The sequence below is a fragment of the Scaptodrosophila lebanonensis genome, unplaced genomic scaffold (assembly GCF_003285725.1).
Source record: "Scaptodrosophila lebanonensis strain 11010-0011.00,11010-0021.00 unplaced genomic scaffold, SlebRS2 tig00000112-arrow-arrow-pilon, whole genome shotgun sequence".
NCBI lineage: Eukaryota > Metazoa > Arthropoda > Insecta > Diptera > Drosophilidae > Scaptodrosophila > Scaptodrosophila lebanonensis.
The window spans coordinates 93064-110698 of record NW_022060574.1 but is presented as its reverse complement, the minus strand read 5'-3'; the positions used below and the strand labels follow the sequence as shown (position 1 = coordinate 110698).

Sequence of the window (17635 nt, the reverse complement as noted above, 5' to 3'; positions counted from 1 at the left end):
GGTTGCACTGTTCGCTTATGCTTGCAATCATTGGTCACTGACTATTCCGCAAATATCACTACTTTGGTCGCTCCTTCCATTACTGATAACCAACCAAATTACACGATTGTCATATCTCATTGGAATCCGGCGTTCTTCAAGCCACAGCAAATTGATATGCTCATCGGTGCCAACTTATTCTACGAGTTGTTGTGTGTGGGCCAGATTAAATTGGCTGATGGCCTGCCACTTTTGCAAAAGGCTCGTTTCGGCTGGATAGTTACTGGAGGTGGCTCACAGCGTCCGAAATCTGCTTTGGTTGCATACAAATCTCCGTCTATACAGGATTGCAATACACGAATTGAACAGATAATTCGTTCTTTTTGGGAACTCGAAAGTGGTGTCAATCAGGCTGTAAAATTTACAAAGGGAGAGTTCGACTGCGAGGAGCATTTTAAAGCTAATTACAGGCGCCTGCCTACTGGCGAGTATTCCGTCCGACTCCCTGTAAAGCTCAGCACAGATCTGCTTGGCGATTCATATACGCAAGCCTATCGACGATTCATAAACTTAGAGCGAATGTTAGAACGCAATCCACTTCTCAAAATGCAGTATGTAAATTTTATAAACAAACAAAATAAATGCAGCTATCAATTTACGTTAAATAACTTGCATACAAATGGAACTGCGGAAAAGTAGACAAAAGTAGTTGGCTGTTGCGCTTGGTTAACAAAATAAAAACGTCCGCTGTGTTCGGTGGTCACAAGAGAAGAGGCTCATGTTTATTTTCGGCAACATAAAAGCGCGATTGCTTAGGTTAACAGCTAGATTAATACCGTTTTACATTAAACCACTCATTTTTACAGTGGCGCAAGCTACGACAACATTGACTTCAATTACTTAAGCTTAAATTAACAATTTAATTTTACATCTATTAACTTAAATAACTAACAATTCAATTTCAACAATTCATATATGACAACTTAAATATAAAAAATACAAAATATAATAATATAAACCAACATGCCGGCCACGTTGAAGGGCCATGCATTGGACCTTCAAAATATAGGAAGCATGGCTAACTTGTGGATGGGCCGTTTAAGTTCGCCCATGGCCGTTTTTACGGTTGCTACCCGCACTTGGCCGTCTGCTCCTGTTGTAGCGCTGGTTATCCGTCCTACGATATAACGCTGCGGTGGTGTGTTGTCCTCGTGGACGATTACCAGGGCGCCGACGCCTACGTTGGGTTGCGGACTCTGCCACTTGGTGCGAAGCTTAAGGCTGTGTACGTAGTCCTTGGACCACGCTTGCCAGAACCGCTGTCTGAGCATGGATAGCAGCTGCCACCTGCTCGTATACGTTAGCGGTCTGTCTGGCTTGTCCAGCGAACGAAGCGGCTGACCGATTAGCAGATGACCCGGCGTAAGGGCGTCGCCGTCGTTGGGATCTGCGCTTAACGGAGTCAACGGTCGCGAGTTCAAGATTGCCTCTACGTCCGCCAAGTGGCCTCTGACCTCGCTCTCCACCAACGACGCATTTGGCGTATGAGGAGGTGCCGACTTTGCCGACTTGACTGACGCTTCCCAAAGGCCTCGGAAGTGATGCGCTCGAGGTGGAATGAAGCACCACTCCATTCCTTGCTCGGCTGCAAACAACTGCAGACTGGATTGGTGCTTGCTGAACTCCGCCTGCAGCTCCTTCAGCAGGTTGTTGGTTCCCGCGAAGTTGGTCGCGTTGTCCGAGTATAGGCGTTGAGGAACGCCACGTCTCGCGATGAAGCCTTATAGGGTTAAAATAAACGAAGTTGATAGGTCAGCTACGAGTTCGATATGAACGACTTTTGAAGCAAAGCACATAAACACTGCTATATACATTTTAACTGGAGGTCGTCCTCTTATACGGAGGGATACATTAATGGGACCGCACAAGTCAACGCCGCAAACAAAGAATGGTCGCATAGCCAAAAGGCGGTCAGCTGGAAGGTTTCCCATAATCTGGCTCAGAAGCTTAGGCTTATAACGATAGCAGTGAATGCACTTTCGAACAATTTGCGTGCATTCTTTTCGGGCATTAATAAGCCAGATCTGTTGTCGCAACAGAACTATCATAGCTTTAACGCCAGGGTGCAGTTTTTTATATGTAGCTCTCGCAAGTACATTGCGACAAACGCTGAGGACTTTGGCATCAATATGGGGTGCTTTGTTTCATAGTCAAGAGGGGCGTTTAGCAGTCTACCTCCGACCCGAATAAGCGAAAAATGTCTACCAGAGTCTGAATACTGCTGGATAAATGGAGTCAGCGCTTGAAAGCCTGGTTGAAGAAGATGACCCTTTTTTAATTTTGCAAACACTTCTGAAAATTCAGAGCGCTGCACCAGCTCTAATAATTTAAGCGTTGCGAAGCTTAACTCCTTAACGCTTAGTTCCAAAGTACTGCGTTTCTCAGCTGATCGAAATATGAATCTATATACATAAGCGAACACTCTGACAAATTTGCGATGCGAGGAAAAACGATTAAGTACATGCGAAAAGTCATCCTGGTTGGAAGCTAAGTAGACTTGAGCAGATTTTTTCGTCTCGCTATTTTTAATTTTCTGAGATAATGAAAAATTAACATTTTGAGGCCAAACTGACTCACCTTCAAGCCAAATTGAATTAACCAGCTCTCTTATATCAGAGCCAGGCGACGCAATGTCTGCGGAATTCGAAAGAGAAGGAACATGACGCCATCGAAAATTTTCAGACATTTCTTGAATTCCAGCTACTCGATTTGCCACAAACGTTGTAAGCATGGAAGGAGACGAATTTATCCAATGTAGTGTGATTTCAGAGTCGGTCCAAAAATACACACTCTCGATTCTGCATTTGGCAAGCATTGGGTCAGTAAGTATGCTGCGCACAATTCGAGCCTGGGTATGGATTTTGTTTTTAACGGTGCAAAACGAATATAGAGGCAACATCCATATGTGTGACTAGACGCATCAGCGAACCCATGCACTTGTATGTTTGAGCTGCCACAGGCAAAATAATATCGAGGGATAGAGACCTCATGCAGTAGCAAAAGATTTTGCTGAAACGCTTCCCATTTGGTAGCCAATTCCATTGGGACTGCCTCATCCCAATCAAGCTTATTGCGCCAAAGCTCTTGCAAAATAATTTTCGCCTTTATGCTTATTGGGCATAAAAGGCCAAGGGGATCAAACATACGTGCTGTCACTGACAAAATGTTGCGTTTGGTAGGACTTAGATCAGCGAAACTGTCATCCAAATGATATCGAAACTGATCTGTATTTGGCGTCCACCTCATACCCAAGGTCTTAGTTGAATCGGTATCATTGAAGTTCAACGACTTTTCAGATTCGTTAGCATCTGTAATGTTTGGATGGTTTGTATACCATTTTGCTAACTGAAAACCCCCTGATTCTAAAATTTGAGACACCTGAGTGCCAATCGTCTTTACCGTGTCTGAATCGTCGGCTCCAGAGAGCATATCGTCGACATAGAAGTCGTTGCAAACAACTTCGGCACCTATTGGGAGAGCGTCTTTATGACGAACTCCTAGCTCCTGCAAGCACCGAATTGCAAGAAATGGTGCAGAAGCTGTGCCGTAGGTGACCGTGTTCAACCGAAAAACTTGAAGCTCATCAGATGGGCTTTCACGCCAAACAATAAGTTGGAACCAGCGGTCTTTTTCGGATATGCTCACTTGCCTATACATTTTGGTTATATCTGCCGTAATGGCAAAGCGATTTAAACGAAATCGAATGAGCGACAAAAATAATTCCCTCTGTATAGTCGGTCCCACCATAAGAATATCATTTAATGAACTGCCAGAAGTTGTTTTGCACGAAGCGTCAAAAACAACTCTCAGTTTGGTGGAACTACTATCAGGCCTCAGGACACACTGATGCGGTATGAAATAGTGTCGTCCCGGTGGAATTTTTGTTCCTATGGCAGTCATATGGCCAAGCTCGATGTATTCGTTCATAAAATCGACATACATCCTTTGGAGCGAGGGGGATTTTAGAACTCTACGTTCTAGCGATAGAAATCGTCGTTTGGCAATGTCAAATGATGAGCCTAAGACCTGAGGATCGGTCTTAAATGGCAAACTGACTTCCAAACGACCTGATGGCAACGTGTGTACACGCTTGACGAAATCTTCTTCACATGCAATTTGCTCAGAAGAGAATTTTGTGGATTTTCGAACGTTGTGAATTTCTTCTAATTCCCAGAAACGCTCCACTAGAGCCTCAAGCTTAGTGTCTTCAACAGAATATGAGACTGCACAACAAGACGGACTTCGCGTATTGAAGTTCTTGCATCGCCCAGATACTACCCATCTGAACAGGGTTTTCTGCAATAATGGCGCACCGTCTGCAAGTTTCATTTGACCAGTACATAACAGGTCAAAGAATGAGTCAGCGCCAAGCAACAAGTCAACTCTTTGGGGCTTGTAAAACTCGGGGTCGGCTAGTTCGAGATTGGCTGGGATTTTCCACTTATTGCTTGACAAATCGCAATCGGGCTGCTTTTTAGAAATTGAACTAAGCACCCAAAAATCTGCATTGAACTGGTAAGAGTTGACTCTTGAAAAAACTGTTGCGGTGACTTCGCTTTTCGCCACCAGACTGGATTTACCAACTGATGTGACAGTAAGACACTTCTTTTGTCTGGAAATACGCAGAGATTGGGCAAAGTCTTCTGTCATGAAATTCACCTGTGAGCCTGAGTCTAATAAAGCTCTTGCGACGTGAATTTGACCAAAGCAGTCACGGATATGCACTAGTGCTGTTGCAAGAATGACGTGTTCGATTTCCGATGAAGCGTGATTAACATGTGCAGAATGCGAAAAAGCTTCAACAACGGACAAGTTATTGAGAGCCTCCGACTGCTGCTCTCGATTAGAAGCAGCATTATGCATTTGAGCAGAGTCTGAATACCTATGAAGTAAAGTGTTATGCAGACGAGAGCAAACCCTACACTTTGACGATGTACAGGCAGACACTCTATGCCCTGGCATCAAGCAGTTAATGCATAATTGGTTACTTTTTACAAAGGCAAACCTCTCTAAAACAGGAGTCGCACTGAAACCTCGACATTTAGAAATATGGTGATCGGCTTCACAAAAAGAACAGTAGTAGTAGTAGTAGTGGTAGTAGTACCGACAGGTGCCGATGAAGTGTATGATATTTTATGTGGCGTAGAGATTGCACATATCCCGTTTGAAATGTGAGGCGAATAGTTTAATGGCAACGTTTCGGTGCGAGCTTTAAAAATTAGGGATATTTCCGCGATACTGTATTTATCGTTGAAATAGTTTGTCTCCCCGAGATTTTTATTTAATTCTCTGTAAATTGAACGGGTGTCACTTTGGCACGCTTGGACAACAAACTTATTCCTAGTAGCGATATTGATACTCTTTAAAATTTCGCATTGTGCTGGGGCCCAGGTGCTAGTGTCGAAAATATTCAAAGCAACGCCATATTCCCTGTCCAGGCTCAGCCAGGATTGAAAAAACTGACTTGAGTCTCTCTGCAGGAACTTTGTTATTATGTTCGGCAGCCTTGTATCTGGCATAAGCATGGTTTTTTGTATGTATGAGAAGTGTGCATACAGTGCTTCAGAGTATAATATCGATAGTCCTGTTTTAATGTGGATTGCATAATTTGGGGTGTACTTCGGTAACCTAAATATTTTCTGTATAAAGAAACGCTGCAGTTTTGTGCTGCATAAAGCATAATGGACCGCACCCTAGCTCTAAATAATTTAATGTGAGGCATTAATGTGCGTCTGTCCGTCCGTATGAATACCTGGATCTCAGAGACTATAAGAGATAGAGACACCAAAGATGCCTTATGTGTGTACGCTATACGAGTTTGTTTTATTTTTTTGATTTTCCCCCCACTTCCCCCCTATGGGGGTTTTCCCGAGTTTCCATTCGTATAATCGCCTATATCTCGGAGACTATAAGACCTAGGAACACCAAATTTTAGTCCCAGATGCCTTGTGTGAATACGCAGAAAATTTTTATTTTGGAATTTCCCTCCCTCCCCCCTCTCCCCCGCAAATGCGATTTTCTCTAACTCCCGTAATTCTTGGAATTTCGAACTAAAATTTTGGAAATACCACCAGTTATTATGTGTCCGTGTGTCAAGTTTCACTATGAAAGACCGATTTAACAAGAAGTTATAGCCATAAATATATTTGCTGCTGCAGCGCTGCTGCAGCGCTGCCCACGGCTGTTGTTGATGTTGCTGTTTAGTTGACTGCGAAAATGCTTACACAGACTCAAATAGACGCGCATAAACATACATACACTCACATAGACGCAATTGCTTTGTATATGTGCAATTATATACCCTTTACGTGAGTTCGAATACCGAGAAAGGTAAAATCGATCAAATTTTTTTAAATGTACTTATTTTTGTACTCTGTACATGAAATGTACAAGAGTATATTAGGTTTGCGGGAGCTGAAAAATGTACCAGGCAGAAGGAGGCGTGGCAGACCCCACAAAGTATATATATTCTTGATCAGCATGACGAGACGAGTCGATCTAGCCCTGTCTGTCTGTCTGTCCGTCTGTCCGTCCGTATGAACACCTGGATCTCAGAGACTATAAGAGATAGAGACACCAAATTTTGCACGAAGATGCGTTATGTGTGTATTCTATACGAGTTTGTTTTATTTTTTTGATTTTCCCCCCACTTCCCCCCTATGGGGGTTTTCCCGATTTTCCATTCGTATAATCGCCTATATCTCGGAGACTATAAGACCTAGGAACACCAAATTTTAGTCCCAGATGCCTTATGTGAATACGCAGAAAATGTATATTTTGAAATTTCCCTCCCTCCCCCCTCTACCCAACAAATCGTAACTCCCGTAATTCTTGGAATTTCGAACTAAAATTTTGGAAATACCCCCAGTTGGTTATTATGTGTCCGTATGCCAAATTTAGATAGACCTGATAGACCGATTTAACAAGAAGTTATAGCCATAAATATATTTGCTGATGCAGCGCTGCTGCAGCGCTGCCCGCGGCTGTTGTTGATGTTGCTGTTTGGTTGACTGCGAAAATGCTTACACAGACACGAATAGATGCGCATAGGCATACATACACTCACACAGACGCAATTGCTATGTAAATGTGCAATTATACACCCTTTACGTGAGTTCGAATACCAAGAGAGGTAAAATCGATCAAATTTTTTTTTTTATTTTCTTAATTTTTTTATTTTCTATAATTATTGTAAACATATGTACAGAGTATTTCAAAGTCGGGACACCCGACTTTAGCTTTTTTACTTGTTTCTTCTATAGTTATTGTAAACATACATATGTACAGAGTATTTCAAAGTCGGGACACCCGACTTTAGCTTTTTTACTTGTTTGATATATATATAGAAGTTCCTTCATCGTGTTCGAATTCCAGCACCATCGGTGGACTGCATCGGTCATGGAACACTGCTGTTAATGCGCTCAATTCAAATGTCCTCTCTTTGGGACTAATACAAGGCCTTGAAGGCCCGGCACGCTTTAAAATCGTCAAGCTCCTGTCTTTCCCTATCACCGTTTCTTGACAGCTCTGATTGATGCGCGTTGGTGGCCGTCTAAGTAACTCTGCGCTCAACTTCGATTCCCTGCATCCAATTATACTTCCAAGACGGCATTCAGTCACGCATTCGGTTATTATGCTCTACCATGTCCGTAACTTGCATTCTGGACCTCGTGCATTGCTAGCTTCAATTTGGTTGTGCGGCGTAGTCAGCAAATGCACTATTTGTTTCCGAGCCAAGGCTCGTCTTGTGGAGCATGGTATGGCTGATCTGCCAAAGGATCGAGTTGATCCTTCACATACTTTCATGGTCACTGGTGTGGATTTTTGTGGGCCGTTTTACTATAAAGGCGAGGTCCGGAATAAGGCACCAATACCATGCTATATTTGCATTTTCATATGCTTCGCCACTAGAGCTGTACATTTGGAGTTGGTGAAAGATTTAACAACCGGAGCTTTCCCAAATGCATTAAAACGATTTATTTTGACACGCTGTCGACCTACGAGGATCTGGTCTGCAACGCTACAAATTTCGTTGGCGCACGGCACGAGATGGCTGATCTGAAGCGTCTTTTTGAATCCAGCGAGCACCTGCGTGCTGTGCAAGATTTTTGTCTTGCTGACTTAATTGATGTTTCATTCCGCCACGCTCACCTCACTTTGGTGGTCTATGGGAGCCGGCTGTAAAGATTGCAAAACATCACTTTTACAGATCCGTTGGACCATCGCTGCTCGAATTCGATGAGCTGCGCACGCTCATATGCCATATCGGGGCAATCATTAATTCTCGCCCATTGTTATTCCTTTCAGAGCATCCAGCAGATCTTGACTCCGGCTCATTTTCTTGGTGCTGCGCCACTCTCAACGTACTTTGAGCCAGATCTGAGGAAGATCAACTTTAATCGGCTGGATCGGTGGCAACGTGTGACGTATTACCAGCAGATATTCTGGGCTCGCTGGCGTGAAGAATATTTGACGCTTCTTCAACAGCGCTCGAAATGTCGAATGTCACAGCCTGGACTTTCCAATGACGATGTCGTTCTGGTCAAGGACGAGAATTTACCGCCCCTCAAATGGCCATAAGCAAGGGTGGTCAGACTCATCAAGGGCACATTTGGCGTTCTGAGAGTTGCAGAATTGAAGACTGCCACTGGAATCATTCGACGAGCCGTTCGCAAACTAAGCCCGCTGCCGAAGCAGCATGTATGTACATACATGTATGTACATTGGCACGCTCTTATTCTTTCGTTCACATTTTTTGATCATCTACGCCTTTTTATTGCAAAGGCAAAATGCCAAAAATGTACAGTTACCGTCGCTAGGCAAAGACTGAGTAAGCGATAGTAAAGCAGAAGCCGAATAACGGAGCTACTCATATTCTGCTTCGCATTGCGGGCAGATGTATGTATGTATTGATTTGTTCTAATTGATCTCAATAAATTATAAAATGTTATTATTTAAATATTCTGTTTATAACTATAGTATCGGTGGATTCAGCTATCGAAAGTTTTACTCTAGCAAATTGAGATGAACTGATAAAGTGCTTTTTGGTCGTGGTTCATCGCTGCACGGCATTGACACGAGTGCCGTGTTTCATATATAAGTTATAAAATGTTGTTATTTAGATATTCTGTTTATTGAATTCAAACTTCGATGTATCGATAGTATCGGTTGATTCAGCTATCGAAAGTTTTACTCTAGCAAATTGAAATGAACTGATAAAGTGCTTTTTGATCGTGGCCACTAACCATACAACATATATGTTGTATGTCGTGGCTCATCGCTGCACGGCATTGACACGAGTGTCGTGTTTCATATTCCGAGTTCGTGACTCAATAAGACACGAAAAGACACAAATTTGAATTAAAAATTAGGATATACTCTTATAATTATTTCCCTTTCCCGCACATAGTCTATCTTAAAACGTTGCGTTATCTCTATACATATATGTCAAACAGTTTGTCCTGACTGACTGACTGATTGGCAATCAACGCACAGCCAAAACGGTAAGAGCTAGGAAGCTGAAATGTGGACACAAGATCCCTCTCATAGTGAAAATGAGCACTAAGGAGAAATTTTGAAAAATTCGTTTGTATGAAAAATCTACAATTTTCATCTGATCAACTTTAAACTTAGTTTATATACTCTCATAAAATACAAGAAAAACTGTATACTTGGTTTCGTTCTATTTTTCCTGTGGCCAGAATTAGAGGGATTTTCCGGTGGAAACATCAGGATACGAAAAGCTATGTGCAATCAACGCACAGCCCAAACGATAAGAGCTAGGAAGCTGAAATTTAGACAAAAGTTGTCTTTTATGGTGTATGGTGTACCACTAAGGAAAATTCGAATGCCAAAGGGGGGAAAGCGGGCTCCAAAGATTGTATGAAAAATCTTCAATTTTCGTTTAATTGCCTTCAAACTTGTATTGTGTAATCTATAAAAGAATTTTAAAAAAAAACTCTGCATACTTGATTTTTCACAATTTTTCCTGGGGCAAGAAAAATGGGGTTTTTCTAGTGGAAAAATTGAAACACAATCAACACCCCACAGCCCAAACAGTAAGAGCTAGGAAGCTGAAATGTGAGCTTAAGTATCCCATTATAGTGTAGGTGAGCACTAAGAAGGGAGTTTTCGTGTAGTTGAGTGCAAGCGATTGAAATAGCCAAAGCAAAATGTGAGGCATTAATGTGCGTCTGTCCGTCCGTATGAATACCTGGATCTCAGAGACTATAAGAGATAGAGACACAAAGATGCCTTATGTGTGTATTCTATACGAGTTTGTTTTATTTTTTTGATTTTCCCCCCCACTTCCCCCCTATGGGGGTTTTCCCGATTTTCCATTCGTATAATCGCCTATATCTCGGAGACTATAAGACCTAGGAACACCAAATTAGTCCCAGATGCCTTGTGTGAATACGCAGAAAATGTATATTTTGGAATACCCCTCCCTCCCCGCTCTACCCCACAAATCGTAACTCCCGTAATTCTTGGAATTTCGAACTAAAATTTTGGAAATACCCCCAGTTGGTTATTATGTGTCCGTATGCCAAGTTTCACTATGATAGACCGATTTAACGGGAAGTTATAGCCATAAATATATTTGCTGCTCCAGCGCTGCTCAATCGCTGCCCGCGGCTGTTTTTGATGCTGGTGCTTTGGTTGACTGCACACATGTTTACACAGACACGAATAGATGCGCATAGGCATACATACACTGACATAGACGCAATTGCTATGTAAATGTGCAATTATAAACCCTTTACGTGAGTTCGAATACCGAGAGAGGTAAAATCGATCAAATTTTTTTTTATTTGCTTAATTTCTTTTATTTTCTATAATTATTGTAAACATATGTACAGAGTATTTCAAAGTCGGGACACCCCACTTTAGCTTTTTTACTTGTTTTTTTTTTATTCTGGTACACCCCCCACTCCCCCGCAATTCGTGTTTTTTATATACCTTCCGTAATTCTTGGAATTTTTAAAATCAATGTTGGTAGTTACTCCAGTTAGTGCTTATGTGTCCGTGTGTGTCTAAGTTTCATCATGATAGGTCAATTCTGAAGAAAGTTAGAGCCATAAATGAAATCGCTGCCCATGCGCTCTCTGGCTCTGCCCGCAGCTGTAGTTGTTGTTGCTGTTTTGGTTCAAGAGTATATTAGAGTATATTAGGTTTGTATTTGTATTTGTTTGTTTATTAATTCCTAGTACGACAAGAAGATTTCTTATAAATGAATGTACTAGTCACAAAGTATGCAATTTTCTTAGATAAAATGAATTGTGATGTTTATAACCTACTTAATCCTATTTTATAAGATTAATATTATTAATACATAAATTAAAGGCTTGTTTTCTTTCTGTTTTTTCCTGTTTTTTCATTATTATTAATACATATATTTAAGGTGATTTTTCTTTTGCTCTTACCGTTATCATTAAATTAGTACAAAAGAGTTGCCTAATGAATGTAAATGTATAGTATAGGTTTAGCGCTTTTTTTTCAATTAGTTATACTCTTGGAAGTGTGCTTCAATTCTGGTTCTAAAATGCGTTTCATTGCTGATTATTTTAAGTTATGTGGTAGCTCGTTCCACAGATAAAAAAGTGCTTTTTTGAACTGGATAATCTATATCTTTCGCAAACTATATTATTGGTTCTTCTTGATGAATTAAATGAGATTTTGTTATACAGATAGTTCAGTTCTTTACGATTAATGGTTCTATGCAAGAAAATTAGAGTCCTAAGTTTTATCCACGAGTGAAGAGTCAGGTTTAAAATTTTGTTAGCGTATGTCGTTAAAGATTATCTTCGTTTAATGTTATAGACATATCGCGCAATGCTGTTGAAGGCGACTTTTAATTTATTCTGGCTTGCGGCATCGCAGTTTCCAAATAACTCAACCCCATAAAATAATGAGGGTATCAGGTATGACTTTGCAATAAGAAGCTTGAGTTTGTCTGGGAGGAAATTCTGCGTCAAAGAGAGATGCCTTAGTGCACTATAAGTTCTACCTACTGCATTATTAACGTGATTGTGCCAGGATAGAGTCTCATTGATGGTTATCCGTAAATTATTTGCCTTCTTTACGTAATCAAAATGCTCATTGCTGTGTTCCAATTTCTCTAGATTGAGTGAGTTATTTTTCTTTTTATATAATATCAGGCATTTAGATTTTTTCGGATTTAACTGAAGACCATTAATTCCCGCCCATTCACTGATTTTGAACAGATCGTCATTACAGACACTAACACATTCTTTTATTCTTTTTAAAGGACGACTTACATATAACTGGACTTCATCTGCGTACATGTGAATCTCGCAATTTGACACGAAACATGGAAGGTCGTTAACATAAATAGAAAATAACAGAGGCCCTAACACCGATCCCTGTGGGACACGATTTATTGACATAAAAGACGAAAAACTACACGAGGTGACAACTGCTTGATGGCGACCGGATAGGTACGATTGCACTAGACTTATTGCCGAGTCAGAGAAGTTGAAGAGTCTTTTTAGTTTTGTGCTAAGTATGGTATGGCTTACCGTGTCAAAAGCTTTAGAATAGTCAAGAAGTGTAAGAAAAGTTACATTACTGTTGTCGACTTGCTTGCGAATGTCCTCTGTAATTTTTAACAGTGATGTTATGCAGCTTCTATTCTGTCTAAAGCCCGATTGTTTGTCAGTTAATAATGAGTTTCCTATCAAGAAGTTAGTAATTTGGGTAGCCATTAGCTGTTCAAATGCTTTTGAGAGAAATGGAAGAATGGAAATTGGCCGAAATTCATTGTCTCCCTTAGGTATAGGGATTATTTTTCCGAATTTCCATTTGTACGTAAAACATGAGGTTGTAAGAATGGAGCTAAAAATATATGTAATATGCTTTAAGATTTTAGGGAGTAAAAATTTGAAACATTTTGGGTGAATTTCATCAAGACCAGTGGCGTTTGTCTTCACTTTGACGATGGAATCTAAAACATCACATTGACGTACACACATAAAACTAAAACTAATATCACAATTTATCGGCGAAGTATGGTTCAGGTACGCGTTTTCGTGGACTTCAGGTACATCTAAATGTACAAATTTGCTATTAAGCGCATCTACGTTTACGTCAGATGTTAAAGAAGGTTTACATTTCCCAATCCCTAACTTTTTTAGCTCAGTCCAAACCTGATTTGATGATAGGGCTGATTTGAATTTGGCAGAGTAAAGGGCACGTTTGGCATTTGTAATCTTCAGCCCTACTATTCGTCTAAGTTTTTATACTCTGTACGTGAAATGTACAGAAGTATATTAGGTTTGCGGGAGCTGAAAAATGTAACAGGCAGAAGGAGGCGTGGCAGACCCCACAAAGTATATATATTCTTGATCAGCATGACGAGACGAGTCGATCTAGCCCTGTCTGTCTGTCCGTCTGTCCGACTGTCCGTCTGTCCGTCCGTATGAACACCTGGATCTCAGAGACTATAAGATGTAGAGACACCAAATTTTGCACAAAGATGCGTTATGTGTGTATTCTATACGAGTTTGTTTTATTTTTTTGATTTTCCCCCCCACTTCCCCCCTATGGGGGTTTTCCCGATTTTCCATTCGTATAATCGCCTATATCTCGGAGACTATAAGACCTAGGAACACCAAATTAGTCCCAGATGCCTTGTGTGAATACGCAGAAAATGTATATTTTGGAATACCCCTCCCTCCCCCCTCTACCCAACAAATCGTAACTCCCGTAATTCTTGGAATTTCGAAAACCCCCAGTTGGTTATTATGTGTCCGTATGCCAAATTTCACTATGATAGACCGATTTAACGAGAAGTTATAGCCATAAATATATTTGCTGCTGCAGCGCTGCCCGCGGCTGTTGTTGATGTTGCTGTTTGGTTGACTGCGAAAATGCTTACACAGACACGAATAGATGCGCATAGGCATACATACACTCACACAGACGCAATTGCTATGTAAATGTGCAATTATAAATCCTTTACGTGAGTTCGAATACCGAGAGAGGTAAAATCGATCAAATTTTTTTTTTATTTTCTTAATTTTTTTATTTTCTATAATTATTGTAAACATATGTACAGAGTATTTCAAAGTCGGGACACCCGACTTTTTACTTGTTTATAATGGAATAGGTAGACCGCAGTCCTATAGCGTTTCCACTTTTTGTATGCATGATCTCGGCTTTTTATTGCACAACCGATATCTCTACTGAACCATTCGTTTTCGACTGGCTTGATTACTTTGTATCGCAGTGGCACAAAGGTATTAAAAATATGCTGGATGTGTGTATTGAATAGTTCAAGCTGCTCGTCAACAGTGGGCTTAGTAAATATTTCGTCAAGGTTTAAGTTATCACAGTATTCATACAATAGCCTATGGTCGATATTCCTAAAGTCCCTAAAAGAGATTGCGTGGTTACTTTGATCTTTGTAGATGTCATACGTCAAGAAAATCATGTCGTGTTTAGAGAAGGCTGGTGCTGAAAGCTGGTCAAATAGGATAGCTTTTTTGGTGCCATTAACAAAAAATACGTCAAGGAGGGTATCACAAGTGTTGGAGAAGTGCGTCGGTAAAGTAGTGTTTACTAGTCCCATGCCAAGAGAGATCATATCTTCCCTCAGGTGATGTTCAGTTAACATATTGCTGTTAAAATCTCCAGCTAGGACAATATTGTTGTGTTTTAGAGAAACCGAGTGAAATGTGTTCATGAAATCGCTATAGTCCGTTAACTTGTTTGGTCTATAAGCACATCCGACAAGGATGCTTTCAGTATTGCTGTGAGTTGGTATTTTCAAGAACAGATATTCAATATTGCTTCCCAACGGCTGTTTGCTAATCATCTGACATTTCAGACTGTTTTTTACAAATATGGCCACACCCCCGCATGCCCCTCACGATCAGAACGATAAACATTATACCCATCACAACATATAGATTGATCATTAAGACTAGAAACAAATCACGTTTCAGACACACAAACTACATCGACGTTGGAATTGACAAATAAATATCTAAACTCATACATTTTTTTAACAAGACTTTGTGCGTTGAGGTGGCACATATGTAGAGCCTTCTTTTGCTTGCATAGAACTCGAATAATAGTTCGACTGTTCGCTGTGGACATATGACTTAGGTCATCTGGCATGGATTCAGAAAAGCAATCAGACGCCCACGCATTTTACAACTACATTTACAATTAAGGGTATATAGAAAGAGCAATTTAGCAATTTAAAATGAAACTTAAAACTTATATTATTAGTAAAAGCTAGTATTGGTTTCCAGAGCAGAATTAGAGTCAGAGGGAGTGCGAAACTCACGCTCATTACAGTGAGCGAACTTTAAAAGCTCGTCTCTGCTTAGTATGGGCTTCGCACTCTCATTCTCCCTGCGCTTCACGTGTACAGTTCCTCTTCGTGAGAAAACAGCAACTACATGCTTCTGCTTCTTAAGCTTTATCGCTTCTTTTAAGATATTGTAGTTGTCCCTTGTTAGCTGGTCATTAATGTATATGGGGGCCGGAGAGTCGAAGCCTAACATTTGCAAGTTCAGTGGCTTTTTATGTTCGCGACGGTATGCTGCGGCTGCCTTCAGCAACGTGGATTTTTCTCTCGAATTTTCAAATTTAATAATAATGTCGGGATCGATTTCAGATACCTGTTTTCCGAGCACGAAAGATTTCACGTTTTCTCGGCGGTGGTGTGATGTGGATAGCAAAGCAAAGGGTATTGTATAATGTACGCATATTTTCACCCTCCACGTGTGGAACTCCATGCACACGTATATCACAGGCGGCATTGCCGTTAAGCTGCGCAGCGAGCTTCGCCTCCAACACCCTAACCCGCTGCCTTAACGTAGGCAGATCTCCGACCTCGCGCTCCATAATGTTCATCCGCTCATTTAGACTGTCCACCCTGTCATGAAGTTGCTTCACTTCACCGGCCAAATGGTCACATCGGTCCAGCAGCGCGTTGAGGATGCGCTGCTCAGCATCTCCCATCTTAGTGGTGATTAGGCTGGCCTGCTCCTCAAAACGAAGATTGATCATGGCCAGTATCTTTGCTGAAATTGCTCTTTGAGGTCAGTGGTGGTGTTTTCACGCGCGCGTTTGTTTGGTTGCGGTGCCATATTGTTAAGTGTAATTTGAGTTGGTTTTTATGATGTGTTTTCTTGAGTGAATGGTTGAGCGATAATGCAATTATGCTTTGTGTGACTTTAGCTGAGTGTGAGTGTTTACGTATTGGTGTTGTAAAGTCTGTTTGTGTAACTTTGCGGGAGCTGAAAAATGTAACAGGCAGAAGGAGGCGTCTTGATCAACATGGCAAGACGAGTCGATCCAGACCTATGTGTCTGTCTGTCCGTCTGTCTGTCTGACCGTTCGTCCATATGAACACCTGGATCTCATAGACTATAAGAGCTAGAGACACAAAATTTTGCACAATGAAGCCTTATGTGTGTACGCTATACGAGTTTGTTTTATTTTTTTTGATTTCCCCTCCACCACCATACCCCACCTATTGGGGATTTTCGGAAACGCCATTCGTACAATCACCTATATCTCGGAGATTATAAGACTAAGGGGCACCAAATTTTAGACAAAGATGCCTTTTGTGAACACGCAGAAAATGTGTATTTTGGAATTTCCCTCCCTCCCCCCTCTCCCCCGCAAATGCGATTTTCTCTAACTCCCGTAATTCTTGGAATTTCGAACTAAAATTTTGCAAATACCCCCAGTTAGTAATTATGTGTCCGTATGCCAAGTTTCACTATGATAGACCGATTTACCAAGAAGTTATAGCCATAAATATATTTGCTGCTGCAGCGCTGCTCAAGCGCTGCCCGCGGCTGTTGTTGATGTTGCTGTTTGGTTGACTGCGAAAATGCTTACACAGACACGAATTGATGCGCATAGGCTACATACACTCACACAGACGCAATTGCTATGTAAATGTGCAATTATACACCCTTTACGTGAGTTTGAATACCGAGAGAGGTAAAATCGATAAAATTTTTTTTTTATTTATTTTTTTTTTTATTTTCTATAATTATTGTAAACATATGTACAGAGTATTTCAAAGTCGGGACACCCGACTTTAGCTTTTTTACTTGTTTGTGTTGTGCATTATAGCAAACGGAGAATCTGTTACCACGCCTCTGGCTGATGCTATTAAAGTGCAATTCTACAAGCGCAAGGTAGAGTCGCTTTATCAATCCGTGAAAAAGAAGCATAGTGCCATGGATGGTGATAAGATTACCATTTTGAACTACGACGAGTTGACCACTTATGACAATATTCTCGATAAATTGTGGTCATCATTTAATTCAGTGCATGAAGAACTCGAGGAATTATGTTTCGAGGAAATTGACAGTCAGTTGCGAGAGGACTTTTGTTAACTAGAACTAACGTCTGCAGACGCGAATTAAATCTCAAATTCGTCTGCGCAACTCTCAGTGGGGCGATTTCGTTTCAATTATATTAGGTTTGCGGGAGCTGAAAATGTAACAGGCAGAAGGAGGCGTGGCAGACCCCACAAAGTATGTATATTCTTGATCAGCATGACAATACAGGTCGATCTAGCCCTGTCTGTCTGTCCGTCTCTTCG

At 41.0% G+C, this 17635-nt stretch overlaps 1 protein-coding gene across 1 annotated transcript in view; it reads left to right on the top strand.

Annotated features, from left to right (window-relative positions):
- Positions 1-17426, top strand: part of LOC115628194 (mucin-5AC-like) — a 73597-nt gene extending 56171 nt beyond the window's left edge. The window contains exon 5 of the mRNA XM_030524187.1: positions 17161-17426. Coding sequence (XP_030380047.1) covers positions 17161-17426 — 266 coding nt within the window. The remainder of the gene's footprint in view (positions 1-17160) is intronic.
- Positions 17427-17635: the final 209 nt, after the last annotated feature.